Raw genomic sequence first — 16,146 nt, 5'->3', positions numbered from 1 at the left:
GTTATTCGCCTGCTGATAAGTGCCAGCGCTCGTCTCTCGAGGACCGCGCATTTAGGGCACTAAATTTGCCACAAAGAAAGTAGGAGGAGACCATACGCCGTCCGTCTTTAGGGGTTGTTAAGAACCTCTTCACACACTAAGGTGTGATGGAACGTTGAAGGATGAGTTGGAATATGCCATGTGAATCAGGCAGGAAATAATGTTTATTAATGACCATGTGATTGATGTTTCAGAACGCAAATCTGATTTTGGCGTGAATTTTAAAATGAATCTCAGGAATGGGAAAATTGCTCTCCATTGACAGACAATACATATTTATGTATTTCAGCAAATTAATTCATTACTAGCTTGTTCGCTTCACCTGATGTCTTTATGCTGTAGATCTGGATTTCAACTGGAATGACACATTTGAAGGAATAGCAGCACCTCTGCTTTCAGTGCCAATATAACTTTTAATGGTGTACTTCAGTATTCTCTTTCAAAACTTACAGGACTGGATTTAAAATACATTCCCTACATTCATATTTTATATATATATATAAAAGTAGGGGATGAATTATTACTTTGTCTTGGTGTAATTGTAATTGAAAGCAATAAAAAAGGGATGTAACATGCATGACTAGAAGTGTAAGCGTGACCAAACATGTTCAGGTCGCGTTTCACCTCAAAATGAAGGGGACAAAAATGTACAGTCATATCGTGAGATATATATAATGTAGCGAGAATCATTTGGTGTCGGTAAGATGTTTTAATATTTTTGAAAGAAGTCTCTTATGCTCACCATTGCATTTTGATAAAAACAGTAATATTGTGAAATATCATTACAATTTAAAAGAACTATTTTCTATTTAAATACTTTAAAATGTAATTTATTCCTGTGATGCAAATCTGAATTTTCAGCATCATTACTCCAGTCTTCAGTGTCACATTATCCTTCAGAAATCATTCTAATATTGCTGCATTATCAATGCTGAAAACAGTTGCTTAAATAGTAAAAATGAAAGATAATTGCAACTTCCCCTCGGAATTCCATGATATAAAGTAGCAAATGCGTGTCATAATGTCAGAATTGCATGGTATATCATGCAGTTCTGACCTTACAACTCACAATTGTGACTTTATATCATGGAATTCTGAGAAAAAAAGTCAGAATTGTGAGATAAAAAGTTGCAATTATCTTTCATTTTTATTGCCGGAAACAAGCTTCCATATCTTGATGTGTTATTGAGGAGTTTTTGTTAACTTTTTGTTAAAAATACATTCTTAACATTTTCTATTGCAGAGTTGGGATCCAGCCAACCATAATCAGTGTGCTACAAACACAAAACAAAATGTTAGATCTTTTTTAACTAGGTCTTTTTTGCCTATTTTATTTAATTCAAATATGGCAGAATTGATAAAATTGTGCAAAACTTTGTTTAATCTGAACTACCATTTGAACCAAAGACATCAAATATATACCATGTCTATGAACAGTAATGACTTCATATCAAACAGCAACAGTTAAATTAACTTCTCAGCGAGTAAAGCAAAACATCAATGGCAAAAATAAATTGGTTTGCTTTCTAACTACAAAGTTTCGCAGCTTCGTACTCTTTGTAGAACGGCTGTTTGGCACTAAAAGTCTGCAGTGTGGTGAGTATTCTCTGTACCTCGGAGCTGGACAGTTTGAGCCTATGTCGGAGTAGGCAGGAGAACAGATCTAATGGCAGTGGTCCAGGAGGAGACAGTCTATTGACCCGGTATCGGATCTCCATTAGCTGCAGCAGGGCAGAGTCTTGAGATCCCTGAGTGTACGGATAGTCCAACTGTAGGATCAGGTCCTGGATAGCCTCGGGGTCAAAGTGCATACTGTAACCAAACAGCTGCATGCTGTTGATCTTCATGTATCCAAAGTTCTGGGAGGAACCCATAGCTTCTAGAGGCTCGAAGTAGACCGTATCGTTCCCCTGAGAGGACTCGGTCCGAATGCGGCTCCTCAGGTAAAAGTGAACAGTCTCAAAAAAGCTCTTCCACCGGTTGCCTAAAGTCAAGGTCCAGTTGAAGCAATCCAAAGGAATGTCCAGCTTGGTTTTCTCCCAGTCCGGGTAGCTGTTTTGATTGATGGGCATAGTCCAGCTTTCTGAATGGCTACCGCCAAAAGGGTTGACGTAGACGGACAGCGCAGGCTCTAAGGTGGAGTTCTTGGTCATGCAGATCTGCAGCGAGATGCCCAGGAGCATGTGGACACGGTTGGATTTGAACTTGTTGCTCTTTAGCGTAAGCAGCATCCTCTTTCTCCAAGACGGGTCGAACCAAACGTTGAGGCGCACGTCGTTGCTGACGAAGATTGCATGTGTGGTGATGCGGCCGTCTCTGTGTTGCAGTAGGTAGCGTAGCTCCAGGTCTTGTAGGTCCGTCTCAAAGCCCAGGTAGTGGTCTGTGGGGTTGGGGACGGCGTATTTACAAACTCCATGACTGAGAACGTAACCTGGGTTGCAGCTGGAGCAGCGGGTGCGGTTGTCCACGGAGCAGGAAGCGCAACGCTGGCCATCACCCACTTCACATGGGACGACACCCTGGCACGAGGGGTTCTCGTACAGACAGGCACAAGTCCGTAATTCCTCTGTGTAAAATCCCAGTTGGTTATTCTCACTGCAGTACAGGATGGACAGGGTGAACTGTAGCCAGTAGCCCAAGGGTCTGGGAAAACCAACAGTAAACAAACAAACAAAAATGTGAGGAAATAATTGTATAGCTGGTAATGTATTCAAATAACTGCAAAGATCATAAGGCAATGATTCGCAACAAACGGTGACTGCCAATAGACAGTTTTGTTTAGCAACAGCACTAATTGGTTTCTAACCTTCCGCTCTGCTAATATCTGCCTTTGAAAGCACTGGTAGGACAAAAGTAATCCATTAGTGCAGCAGTAGCCTCAGAGGCTGTAGTGGGTGGTTAAACAATAGATTAGTCATTAGTCTTTTATACTCGCTTGGAGATCGGGCTTGGCTAAACAATTGCGCTTTCAAATCAAAATCCAGTAGTGTAATACTCATTCAAAGTGTTTTCACAATCTCAGAGGTAAATTAAATTGCTCAGAGGTTACCCTTTCAAAGCTCAATAGACTTGATCGAGATTTTACTTATGTTTAATTTATGTATCATCGACACATTACATAAAAAATAGACACAAAAGAAACCATTTTTAAAACTTTTTGATACATATGGACCCCAAATATTGATTTACTCACTCCCATTTTTGGGGGTGTATTATCCCTTAAAGCAAAAGTCTCCATTGGCTGTCCTTTTCATTACTGTCTAGGAGAAACAACTGAGATATTGCAGGGATCATATTTGTGATTCCCTATGGGATGGGATAGAAAAACATACAATTTCAGCTAAAACTAAATAAATCTGGAACTTCTTCAGTTTAATGATGCACAAAAATTCTGAATTCCTTATAGACTAAAACTTTGCAGCTTTTCATGTAGCTTCATTTGCATAGCATGCATAATTATACAACAAAAAATTAGGATTCATGGGTATAATGTGTGCCTATAAATACATTTTACCTCTCCCTTAGAGAGACTATTTTGGGCTGAATGCGGCATCTCTTGCTGAGGCTGAAGAGCTTGTTAGCAGTTCGTCGGGTCTTGGAGAGCAGGAGGCTAACGCGGCTTTCCAGCTGCCTGTAGCGTTGTTGTAGAGCGATGTCTGTCCTCCACAATTGCTGGATTCTTGATGAATTTAGAGCGCGCTGTGTTGGCAATTTACCCATGAAGCTCTGGAACTCATCTGATGAAAATGGAAATATGAATTAATAGCATTTTTGTGAAGATTTTCAAAATGTAGTTGTCAGCAAAATACTAGTCTCAGCCTAAGACGTCATGCTCATGGACTGTTAGCTGAACGTCTGATGCATATGGCACACAAAATTGGAAACACTTCAGGAGTTTCAAAGTCGTCATCTGATGACGTTGAATTCTACAGGATTTCTGGGAGACGTGTGTGTCACATTCTTTAACAGTCCGCGTGGAAACAAATATGTTGTGAAGCCAAACTCCCTCATCGAAGAAGAATGCTGTCATAATGAGCGTTTATCAGGCTCATCTAAAAGCTAGATTTTCAAAAGTATGCAAAGTATGTCAAGTTTGTGGCATAGACTCTTTAAAATACCTCCAATAGTTTTTTAGTATTAAAAAAAGTTATTTATTTTAATAATATTTTTATTACTGTAATTAGGGGTGCACCACTACCAGTACTCGGGTGTCGATCCGAAACTGTGCTCATGTACTCGTACTTGTACTCATAAAACTACCCCGATACAACCACACCGATACCGCTTTGAGGGCCGTTCACACTTCTATTATGAGCGTGATTGCCGCTCGCCTACATTTGAAATAAGTCGGTTAATAATAAGTCGGAGGAGGAGTAATGTCAGCTGTTTGGAGATATTTTAAGATAAGCGACGATGATAAAAGTAGAGCAGACTGCAAACTGTGCTCTGCTAAATTGTCAAGAGGAGGGGTGAGAAATAGCTCCTTTAACACAAGCAATTTGATTATACAAGTTGTATAGACATATTTACTTTGTTACAGTCAGAAAGTGAAAAACATCTGATGAAAATAAAACACTGTTAGAAGAACTGTAATGGTAGGCTATTATTAAGTACTCATATTGGTACTTGGTATCGGCAAGTACCCAAATGTAAGTACTCGTACTTGGTCTGAAAAAAAAATGGTATCGGTGCATCCCTAACTGTAATAGTGTTCATCTGGTTGCTATAGGCTGATTGTTTTGTATTGTAACACAATGTTTTTCTTAGAGCAATCTTTAAGATAACCGAAAAAAAAGAGAAATGATAAATAATTAATACAAACGTACATGTAATACAATGTCAATTTAAAAATAATTTTACTTAAATTAATCAAATCAAATTGTATATTTTCATGAGTAGCCATTCAGTGTTATTTTAGTATTATTTATAAACTATTGTTGGTTTTCAGTGTTTATATTGGTTTAATATTTTTTTTATTTCTAAAATATCATTTTTATATTTCTAAAAAAATGAAATAGCTTTTACATTTTTATTTCAGTTCAAGTTTTAGAAATTACATTACTAAAGATATATTACTAAATATTACTAATTATGATTTTATTAATTATTTTTAATAGTTTAATAGCTTTGGTTGAAAATAACTACACTGGTATCAGGTAATAAGTGGGAAATCTACGGAAGAGGATTAGGGCCAGGCAATAATAAAAAAAATAAAACCATCTCGAGATTAAAGTCATTATAATGCGAGATTAAACTCGTTAAATTTCGAGAAAAAAAGTCGAAATACAATCTTGAGAATAAACTCATTAAATATCGAGAATAAAGTCGTTGTGTTTCGAGAAAAAACTCGTTAAATTTCGAGAAAAAAGTCGAAATACAATCTTGAGAATAAACTCATTAAATTTCGAGAATAAAGTCGTTGTGTTTCGAGAAAAAACTCGTTAAATTTCGAGAAAAAAGTCGAAGTAATTGTGAGAATAAACTCGTTAAATGTCGAGAATAAAGTCGTTGTGTTTCGAGAAAAAAAGTCGAAATGAAATGTAACGTTAGAGAATAACGCATTTGATCAGTGTTCATTGCATAACCTGATAGAGGACATGGCAGAGTTAGATCACTTAGACAATCTATATTTTTGACTTTCTTTCAGTAACAAAGAATAGAACATTAGGTCTAGGTCGGCTAGGTGTTTTTAGAAGAAAAAATCAGTCCAATTTGCGCGATGTACTCGCTTTTGTCCAACATGAAATTCATGGAGGTTTCATGGTTTCCCAGGATACCATAAGACGCATTATTAAACTTGTTGATCCTCAAGGTGTGGAATTTCGACGAAGGAGACGCTTGAGAAGACGCCACTTTCGCTGGCCCAAATACATTCTGGCATATGGACAGCCATGATAAATTAAAACCGTACGGCATTGCCATTAATGGCTGTATAGATGGTTACAGTCGTTACATTCTGTGGATGGAGGCGTACACAACCAACAACGATTAATAATGTGTCTTATGGTATCCTGGGAAACCACGAAACCTCGATGAGGTTGATATCGAGGCTATGCAATGAACACTGATCGAATGCGTTATTCTGTACATTTCATTTCGACTTTTTTTCTCGAAACACAACGACTTTATTCTCGAAATTTAATGAGTTTATTCTCAAGATTGTATTTCGACTTTTTTTCTCGAAATTTAACGAGTTTTTTCTCGCAACACAACGACTTTATTCTCGATATTTAATGAGTTTATTCTCGAGATTGTTTTTCGACTTTTTTTCTCGAAATTTAACGAGTTTTTTCTCGCAACACAACGACTTTATTCTCGATATTTAATGAGTTTATTCTCAAGATTGTATTTCGACTTTTTTTCTCGAAATTTAACGAGTTTAATCTCGCATTATAATGACTTTAATCTCGAGATGGTTTTATTTTTTTATTATTGCCTGGCCCTAATCCTCTTCCGTAGAAATCAGCCGGTCAGTATTCCTTAAAAAAAAAAAAAAAAAAAAAAAACTTCAGAAGAGAATGTTTGGTGAAGTTCCCAAGGAAGGGATTCTTGCTGGTTAAGCAGTCTTGCCGCCTAATGGGGACATCAGCACCTCATGAATGGAGGGGACAAGAAATGCTCCACAGAGAAAAAGAGAAAATCAAGATGTAATGGCACCTGAATCTTGAAATTCCTGGTTCTCCTGTCTCCAGGCCTCCCTCATGCGCTCCAGGTAGCTTTCCTGGGAGCGGATATCAGCCTCAGGGCAGTTACACTGGGGAAACTCCTTGCTGCATTGGCACCAGCAGTCATTGTCTTTGCACACAAACTGGCCTTCAGCATTGCAGCCTATGTAACCTAAGGCAGCCTGAACAAAGCTGCTACTTAAATAACTAGGCAGAATAGCCTGAAGTCCTGGAAGGAGAAACACAGAAGTGTGAGGTCGACCACACATGCCTTTGCTTTTCCATGGCTGAGAGTCAAAAGGGCCTCAGTCTCGTCAGTTGCTAAATCCTTTAATCTAATTAGCAAGCACAGTCATCTATCAACATTCAAGTTTTGTGTATAATTAGCAGGCTAATTAGACAACGGCGGCATCAAAGCTTTGATCATGTTGCTACCATGGCTCATCACACAACCACAACCTCGGGAAAACACTTTAGAATTAACAGCAGAATGAGGGGAAGTGTTTTATGAGGAAGTGTGGGATTGTGTATATCCCGATTCTCTACCTTGCAACTGAACTTTGTTCTCCTGGCTGTGAACCAGAACGGAGCTGACAGAGTCGAGGTTGTCATAGTTACTGCACCCCAAAGGGCCGGTCCTGGTCTCAGTTACCTGGAGATAGAGAGAGAGAGAGAGAAAGAGAGGCAATTATTGGCTTTGTCTAATAAATTGATTAAAGCGGCTGATGAATATCAAATACACCTAGACAAGTGGGTGAGCGATTTTCAATGTAACCATTGAAACAATCAACACTATTTACACTATTTGGCTGATGGATTTCCATAAAAAAAAAGAAAAGAAAAAAGAGTTTGCCCTCATTAGAAGCAATTTTAACTTGATTTATTTATTTATTTATTTATACAACAGTTCTTTCTGGTTCTTGAATCTGATTGGCTGAGAGCATTTTCCAGCTGTGCGATGATCCCCCAGTATCAGCATTGGAACCATTTCACCGATTTTATCACTCCGCTTGCTACATTTCTCACAGAGAGAGTGTCATGGTGGACGAGTGTCATACTACTGTTATTGTTTCACGGAATGTAGTTTTAAGAGTTTTTTAGGTGAGAATGTAGTTATATTTGACAATTTGTTTTGGCATCTCCGGAGATTGAGCTCCAGGCCGGCCATTCAGCGATCACGTACTCGCCAAAAACAGCTTCCTCTCGGCCAGTCCTACGGGACTTTGCTGCTGGCTCTTATTTGCATATACAGGGTGGGCCATTTATATGGATACACCGTAATAACATGGGAATGGTTGGTGATATTAAAGTCCTGTTTGTGGCACATTAGTATATGAGAGGGGGCAAACTCCTCAAGATGGGTGGTGACCATGGTGGCCATTTAGAAGTCGGCCATCTTGGATACAACTTTTGTTTTTTCAATAGGAAGAGGGCCATGTGACACATCAAACTTATTGGTAATGTCACAAGAAAAACAAAGGTGTGCTTGGTTTCAACATAACTTTATTCATTCATGAGTTATTTACAAGTTTCTGACCCCTTATAAAATGTGTTCAATGTGCTGCCCATTGTGTTGGATTGTCAATGCAACCCTGTTCTCCCACTCTTCACACAATGATAGCAACACCGCAGGAGAAATGCCAGCACAGGCATCCAGTATCCGTAGCTTCAGGTGCTGCACATGTCGTATCTTCACACCATAGACAATTGCCTTCAGATGACCCCAAAGATAAAAGTCTAAGGGGGTCAGATCGGGAGACCTTGGGGGCCATTCAGTTTAAACATGAGTTATTATTCATTTTGGGTATATCAAGCGGGCAATCTTTGGTCTTATGAATCTTTTAGGCCTACTTTTTCCAGAGCAAATTGATTTGGCCAAGGGCAAAGTTAAGTTATAACTTTATATTTAAACGAAATCCTGTACTAGCTGCTTTTGTACTTTTGACTGAACTGTTTATTTCCTATTGTACAAATGTCTTATACTTTTGTTTATTTAAATATTATTTTTCAATAAATATTATTTTTTAACATGCCGTATTTGGCATTGAGAAAGGGTCCGTTAGTGATTGTGATTTCGACTTCAGTGAAAGTTAGCTACGTTATTGCACCATTAGATGGCTGCAAAGACTGTCTTTAAGAGTGAATCAAGAGCAAAGACTTTTACAGTATATTAAATGGGACTTAAGGTTGAAAACAATATGACGCAACTTGCATTGACTAGAGCTGTAATGTAAAATACTCAGACATTCAAACTGACATTATTTATTTACACTTGTGCCGTCAGACTGTTAAATTTGGTCACACTTTAAATAAGGGTGCATACGGTTACACTTTATTTTAAGGTGTCATTGTTACAGTGTAATTATACAGTTAAGTACGGAGTAATATTAATTAACTACATGTACTTACTATAGGGCTAGGGTAGGATTAGGATTTGGTTGAGGGTTAGTTGCATGTAATTATGCATCATTTTCTGTTATTACAATGGTAAGCACATGTAACATATGTAACAAGGACACTGTAAAATAAAGTATTACCTTCTCTACTAACTATTAACTATGACTTAATTATAGTTTGTAAGGTAGTTGTTAAGTTTAAGTATTGAGTAGGATTAAGGTATGTAGAATATGGTCATGCAGAATAAGGCATTAATATGTGCTAAATAATAAAATAAATAATGTTAATAAATGTTAATAAATAATTGTGTTCTAATAAACAGCCAATATCCTAGTAATATTAATGCTAATAAAATAGTTAATAGTTAGAATTGGACCATAAAGTTTTACTAAAGTGTGAGTGTGTGTGTGTGTGTGTGTGTGTGTGTGTGTGTGTGTGTGTGTGTGTGTGTGTGTGTGTGTGTGTGTGTGTTTGTAAAAATATTTATATTGCAAATTAATGCTTTCTAATTAATTTGCAATAGAAATATTGCAAAATATTTCTTTTCTTTTGATCTTTTTAATCATCAAAATTATTCTTTGGATCTTTTGATCTTTTTAATCATCAAAGAATCCTGAAAAACTGTTTCCACCATTTTTTTTTTAAATCAGCACGACTGTTTTCATCATTGATAATAAATGTTTCTTGAGCAGCAAATCAGCATATAGAATTATTTATGAAGGATCATGTGACACTGGAGACTGAAACTTTTGAATATATTACTTTTTTTTAAACTATATTTAATATTTTATATCTGAGAATAAATTGTATTAATTTTTAATTCATTGTTTTCAACTCAAATGTAAAAAAAACCCTCCTAATATTCCAAGGTACTCCATGACTAGCTCTCATTCTCTTCACTCTGTCTATTTTCTGTTTTAAAATATTATTTAAATCATTATCTTTTTAAAAGTTTAGTAACAAAAAAAAAAAAAAACAGCACTTTTTGTACTTGCAAAAGCAACAAACTATGTAGTTCTACTTCTGTTTGTGTAATGATGCAAGAGTTGGTTGCATCTGGTCCTAATTTATCATGAAACTAATTAGGTTAACATCACTGTATTTAATTAACATTTTTATTATCTTTGCGCAGCCCAGAGAGCACTGTTTGTCTCTTTATTCTGCGTTGGCATAAAACTATGGATTTTATTCAGCAAAATAATGTAAAAGCTGAGATAGTTTATCATTTATGTAATAAAAGAAAAAAGCTATAAAAAGTATTCAAACGACATGAAGTCAAGGGCAAGAATCAGCGGAGTGTGAGAGAAACAGAGAGCGAAAAATCACAACTTCATTACACCCACAGCAGGCTCTTACGCTTCTGGAGGGAGATTCATTAAATCCTAAAAATTCTCTCTGAGGTCCAAGCCAGCTCATTGTCCCTGGAAAGGCCAAACACACAAAAGGCCTGTTGTTGCACTCTGCATGTAATTGTACATCAAACAAATAAATGAGAAATCTCGTATTCTGAATGTGGTAAAATGACAAAAATATAAAGTTTGTTGTGAATTGTGAATATGGAGGAAGGGAAGATTTTACTGTTCTTCATGCAAAGCTATTTAATGGCTTCAGAATATAGGGTGAATTTTATTATTATTACATGTGGGGGGATTATTTGACATTTTAAAACCTGAACTAACTATGCTCATTAAAAAAGCGAATAAAAACTTACAATTATCTGATATTTTTAAGGTCATATGATGCTCTTTTAAAATATTGAGTGCAATGGAATAGGTTAACATGCTTTAAATGCAGCTCCTCTATTCAGTCTGTCTGAAACGTGCTGATTTCTACAAAGCCCCTCCTTCTGAAAAGCTCAGAGTGCTCTGATTGGCCAGCTGACCCAGTGCGTTGTGATTGGCCACACCTCCAGCGTGTGTCAGAAATGTGAAAGCACCATAATCGCAAGCTTCAGCTTCCAAGGCTTTAAGCAAATGTAAACACACAGTTAATAATGTCAGCGGTTTTACCTTATCAGTTCGAGCCCGATTCTGAAAATGCGGATGATCAAGCCGATTGATCGGATCCAAGTTTTTCACACTGTTTCACAGTGGTAATTTGTCTTTGTAAATAGCCTGTTGTACTCTCCCAGGTTCAGCAAACTGTCCTCTGTAAAATGTGGGTTGTACTGATGCAGGAACAGCTTTATAAATACATCTTAACGTCTGATTCCTAATTTCATCCATTTTTGAAAGGCCAAACTTCACATCAGACACACAGCATATCAGTGACATGAAGCCTCGTCTTCTTTCTTTGCGTATGCCTTCGGGCGAGCATTTTGCTTATATTTTACATTGTGACGTTTGAGGAAGACTTCGAGATTGAGGTGTTTTAGGCAGGTCTGTTGGATAGAATAAATCCCTTTGTGGGACACTGCTTTGTAACGTTGCAGATCTTATGCTTAAACATTACACAATAAAAGAAAAGGAAAACATAAAAAATTGCCAGCCACTGCCAGCATTTCTAATAATTTTCACAAAAGTTTCATGGATATCTGAACATGCAATATATCAAAAGAAAGAACAAAGCCTTTTAAACAATCAAAAAAAAAAAAAAAGTTTTATTCTAGCTTGTTACGTCCACCTGGCTCAAGGTGAAGCAACATAACAACGGGGAGGCCACACATGGAACTCAGTTTAACAAATAAAGATTTAATGGGAACATAAGTCAAATTAATAATACTACAACTCAAAGAAATAAAGAATAAAAGTAAAACAATCTGGAACTGAAGAGGAAGAGCCGTCTTGAGTCCAACTCCGTCATTCCTTTTGTACTCGCTGTCTCTTGATGCAAGCGCAATCACCGGTAACCCACCACACCTGTTCCTGTCGCTCACTCCAGAACACAGAACAACGCCACCTGGTGGAAAGACACTGTAGACCATAACACCTCCCCTCTTAAAACAGAGGCCCCTAAAAGGGAACTCTGCAAACACCAAAAAATAACTCCAACTTTAACACAATAAAAAAAAATTCATAAGCTCACACAAATGTCACTTACCCCTTTTCTTCTCATCACCTACCCAAACTCCGTCTTTCAGTGTTCTCAGATGCCTTGAGAACACTAAACAGATCAAACGAAGGCAACGGGCAAATAACACATTTGATTTTATTCATCCACCAGAGAACGGGATAAAGCATCCGCCATAACATTATCTCGCCCTCGAATATGGCGAATGTCCAAACTATATGGCTGTAACAATATAGCCCAACGAATAAGTCTCTGGTTAGGGGTAAAGAGTCTCCAACATCAATATCATGATATATCAAATCAGTACATGAAGGCGTATCGGAGAAAAGTGACGAAAACTCCCTAATCAAACCGATCAGTTGATCGCGACTTCCTTCGGGCAAATGTTCCAACATAACATCCAACTTCGCCAGTTGTTCAGAATTACAAAGTCGTGGTTGAACAATAGAATCAGACATAAGACTGTCGCCTTCAATGTCATTTAACTTCGCACTTGAGGAATCATTCAGCTCTGTAGCTACCGCCACAGACTTTACTTCAGCACCAGGGACAGCGTTGTCACGTACCCGGCAGAAATACGGTTTCAATAGGTTCACATGACACAGTTGGGTAGATTTTCTCCTATCCGGCGTCGAAACAATATAATTTTGGTCTGATACCCGTTTCACTATGCTATAAGGCCCTGTAAATCTTGCCAAGAAAGACGACCCCGTAACAGGAAGCAACAATAAAACTTGATCTCCAGGACTGAACTCACGACGCTCTGACCTACGATCAAACCATGTCTTCATTTTCAACTGTGCTTTAACTAGATTTTCTCCGGCCAATTTACCTGCCAGATATAATCGACATCGAAAACCATTAACATAATCCAAGAGATTTACTGACATTTCAGGTTCCGTCACGTTATCCATCAGAAGGGACAACGGGCCTCTTACCTTGTGACCAAAAACCAAATCGTTGGGGCTAAAACCAAGGCTCTCCTGAACCACTTCACGTGCGGCTAACATCAACCAAGGAAGTCCCTCCTCCCAGTCTTTATTCAGTTCATTACAATACGCTCTCAATAGTTGTTTTAACGTTTGATGAAAACGCTCGAGAGCTCCCTGGCTTTCAGGATGATGCGCACTACTTTTATGATGTTTCACACGCAGCTGTTGCAAAATCTGCTCAAACATTCGAGAGGTAAAGTTGGTTCCTCTGTCAGTTTGAATAACTTTTGGAATACCAAAAACTGAAATAAACTGTGACAGAGCTTTTACCACAGACCTCGTAGTAATCGATCGCAGGGGATAAGCAGCGGGATAACGCGTTGTCTGACACATGACAGTTAATAAGTAGCTAGATCCTGCTTTGGACGGTTTAAAGGGCCCAACACAGTCAATAGTAAGATACTCAAAAGGATTGCTCACAGCAGGAATGGGAAACAACGGTGCCGGAGCCAATACCTCATTCGGTTTTCCTACCATTTGACAGGTGTGGCACGTCTTAATAAAACTCGCCACCTCTCTTTTTAATCGAGGCCAGAAAAAATAGCGCATTACACTGTGGTAGGTTTTCTTGACCCCCAAATGCCCCGCTATATCCCCATGAGCCGTTTTCAGCACCAAATCACGCAACCCATCTGGAATAACAATCTGAAATATGGGTTCCCCCACCGCACGATCAGTACATGGCGTCCACTTACGAACTAAAACCCCCTTACTCAGGAAATAACCAGAAGCCATGCTTTCAATTTCTGTATTTGATTTAACAGACGCAAACAACGTTGTCAACCCAGCGTCTTTGCCTTGAGCCAAAATTAACTCGTTACGAGAAATCGATGAAGGCAACAAAGACAAGTTGACCAAATGATCAAAGGAAGAGATTTCTATCTCATCGTTAATCTGGGACACATTTTTTCTAGTACTCATGGCTCGAGTTACAGCACAGGAAACAAAAACATTGGGAAAGTCCAGCACACTCCCATCTGCTTCTGCAGATAACGTTGGATTCGTTTTCACAACGGGAGGTACCACCCCACCCCACACACGATTTCCAGCCAAATTATTTCCCAAAATTACATCTACACCTTCCACGGGTAACGAAGGTCGCAATGCAATTTCAACTTCCCCACGCACCAATTCCGAATTTAACTGAATCCTGTGTAAAGGAGCAGAGAATATTTCTAACCCAATTCCTTGGATCAGAACACTATCCCCTGTACTAGATCCTGAAGAAAAATTCAACTTCGAATCTAAAATAAAAGATTCAGAAGACCCTGTGTCGCGCAGAATCCTTACAGGTACTTTAACTGAACAGTCAACTAGAGAAACATGCCCCGTTGTAATAAAAGGACCATAATCTGCCTGGGGCTCTCCGTTCTTAACTGCGTTTTGATTTTTTTCTCCAACAGGGATTCCCCCAACCCATGAGGTTTCGTTAGAAATACATACTGACGCAAGCCCAACAGCTTTTGTACCGGCCTTATACTTGCCTTTCAACACCGGGCATTCTTTTTTCCAGTGACCCTTCTCCAGGCAATACCTACAAATGGAATTTGGGTCGATTTTTCTATTTGGCCTGTACTCTGCCTTTAACAACGTCGGTCTGTCTAGATTTTCAAAGTAATGATCTTTTTGAAAAAACCCAGAATTTTTGTGAATCAACACGAATTCGTCTGCTAAAACTGCAGCTTCAGCCGCAGTTTTCACCTTTTGTTCATTTATGTACGTCACTATCCGCTCAGGAATAATATTCTTGAACTGCTCCAAAATTATCAAGTCACAAAGACTTTCAAAAGAATCTATTCCTAAAGAATCACACCAACGATTAAAGTGGGTCGTAACCTCTCGCACCACTTCAACATGAGTTTGCCTTTCTGCTTTTTTCCATCCCCTAAAGCGCCGACGATAGGCCTCAGGGACCAGTTCGTAAGCTTTTAAAACTGCGTCTTTCACAATCTTATAATCTTTTCGACCCGTTGCGGAGAGTGAAATATATGCTTCTTGAGCCTTTCCCTCAAAAACACTTTGAAGTAAAAGAGTTCGTTCGGCATCAACCCAACCTCTATCCTCAGCAACACTTTCAAACAGAGAGAAAAAAACGTCAAGATTTTTTTCATTAAATCTAGGCAGCAACTTAGTCATACTAGCAATATTTAATGCCCTATTTGAGACTAGTTGATCACCCGAGGAGTCACCACTAATACTACCCATTTTCCCCTCAGCAACCAACTTTAAGCGTTCGGCTTCCTGAGCTAACTTAACCTCCTGAATCTGCTGCTCGTACTTAAATTTCTCAAAGTTCCTTTCACGCTCTCGTTCTTCAAGTCTCATTTTTTCTAATTCATGTTGTCTGTCTAGATCACGTTCCCTACTCTGCATGTTCAAAATTTCCAACTGCTGCTCAAACGTAAACCCGCTCTGTACTCCCATAACAAACGGCGTGGACGTACCATCTGGTGAAACCACTTCTTCTAATGATACATCTGCAGTCAAAATCATCCTCTCAACTAATTTCTCTTTTACCATATCCCGAAAATTTTTTACCTTCGTACTCTTTGTTACTGCTACTTCAAAATTAAAATGTTCAACTACTTTACCTAATTGATCTTTTGAAAGACCATTCAATTTCTCCACCGTAGGAGCCGCCAAAAAATCTTGTAGTTGATCCATTTTATCCAAATTTCATCTCTACCAATTCCTTTTTTATCCAATTTCCTGAATGCCAGGTTAGAGAGAAAGAGAAAAAAAACCCCGAAAGCTACAATGAGCAGCGCAAGGCAGATAGCACCACAATGCCAGAAGAATTAGAGCCGTCCCGTATCTAACTAAGAAAATAAACTAAATAAACTCAACCCTAGTCTTCAGTACGCCCACATGCAACTCAACGGCTAACCCGTCTCCCCGCGTCCGACGTACCAAAAACAACAAACTAAAATAAAAAAATAAAATAACAAACAGCGTAGACGCTCTTCCTCCTAACACGGGAGTTCACGTGGCTCTGCTGGTCTAACCAGTCTCATTAATACCTCCTGGCAATTATAGTTCAAATC

The 16,146-nt window shown here is 38.4% G+C and overlaps 1 protein-coding gene across 1 annotated transcript in view; it reads right to left on the bottom strand.

Annotated features, from left to right (window-relative positions):
• Positions 1-731: 731 nt before the first annotated feature.
• Positions 732-16,146, bottom strand: part of brinp3b (bone morphogenetic protein/retinoic acid inducible neural-specific 3b) — a 39,015-nt gene continuing 23,600 nt past the window's right edge. The window contains exons 5-8 of the mRNA XM_081373863.1: positions 7,251-7,356; positions 6,697-6,933; positions 3,554-3,776; positions 732-2,682 (exon numbers count right to left, since the gene is read on the bottom strand). Of these exons, the coding sequence (XP_081229989.1) occupies positions 1,566-2,682; positions 3,554-3,776; positions 6,697-6,933; positions 7,251-7,356 (1,683 nt within the window). The 3' untranslated portion in view covers positions 732-1,565. The remainder of the gene's footprint in view (positions 2,683-3,553; positions 3,777-6,696; positions 6,934-7,250; positions 7,357-16,146) is intronic.

This window comes from Scardinius erythrophthalmus, assembly GCF_964197995.2.
Source record: "Scardinius erythrophthalmus genome assembly, chromosome: 9".
In the NCBI taxonomy this organism is placed as follows: Eukaryota; Metazoa; Chordata; class Actinopteri; order Cypriniformes; family Leuciscidae; genus Scardinius; species Scardinius erythrophthalmus.
This window is presented reverse-complemented; position numbering and strand designations above follow the sequence as displayed.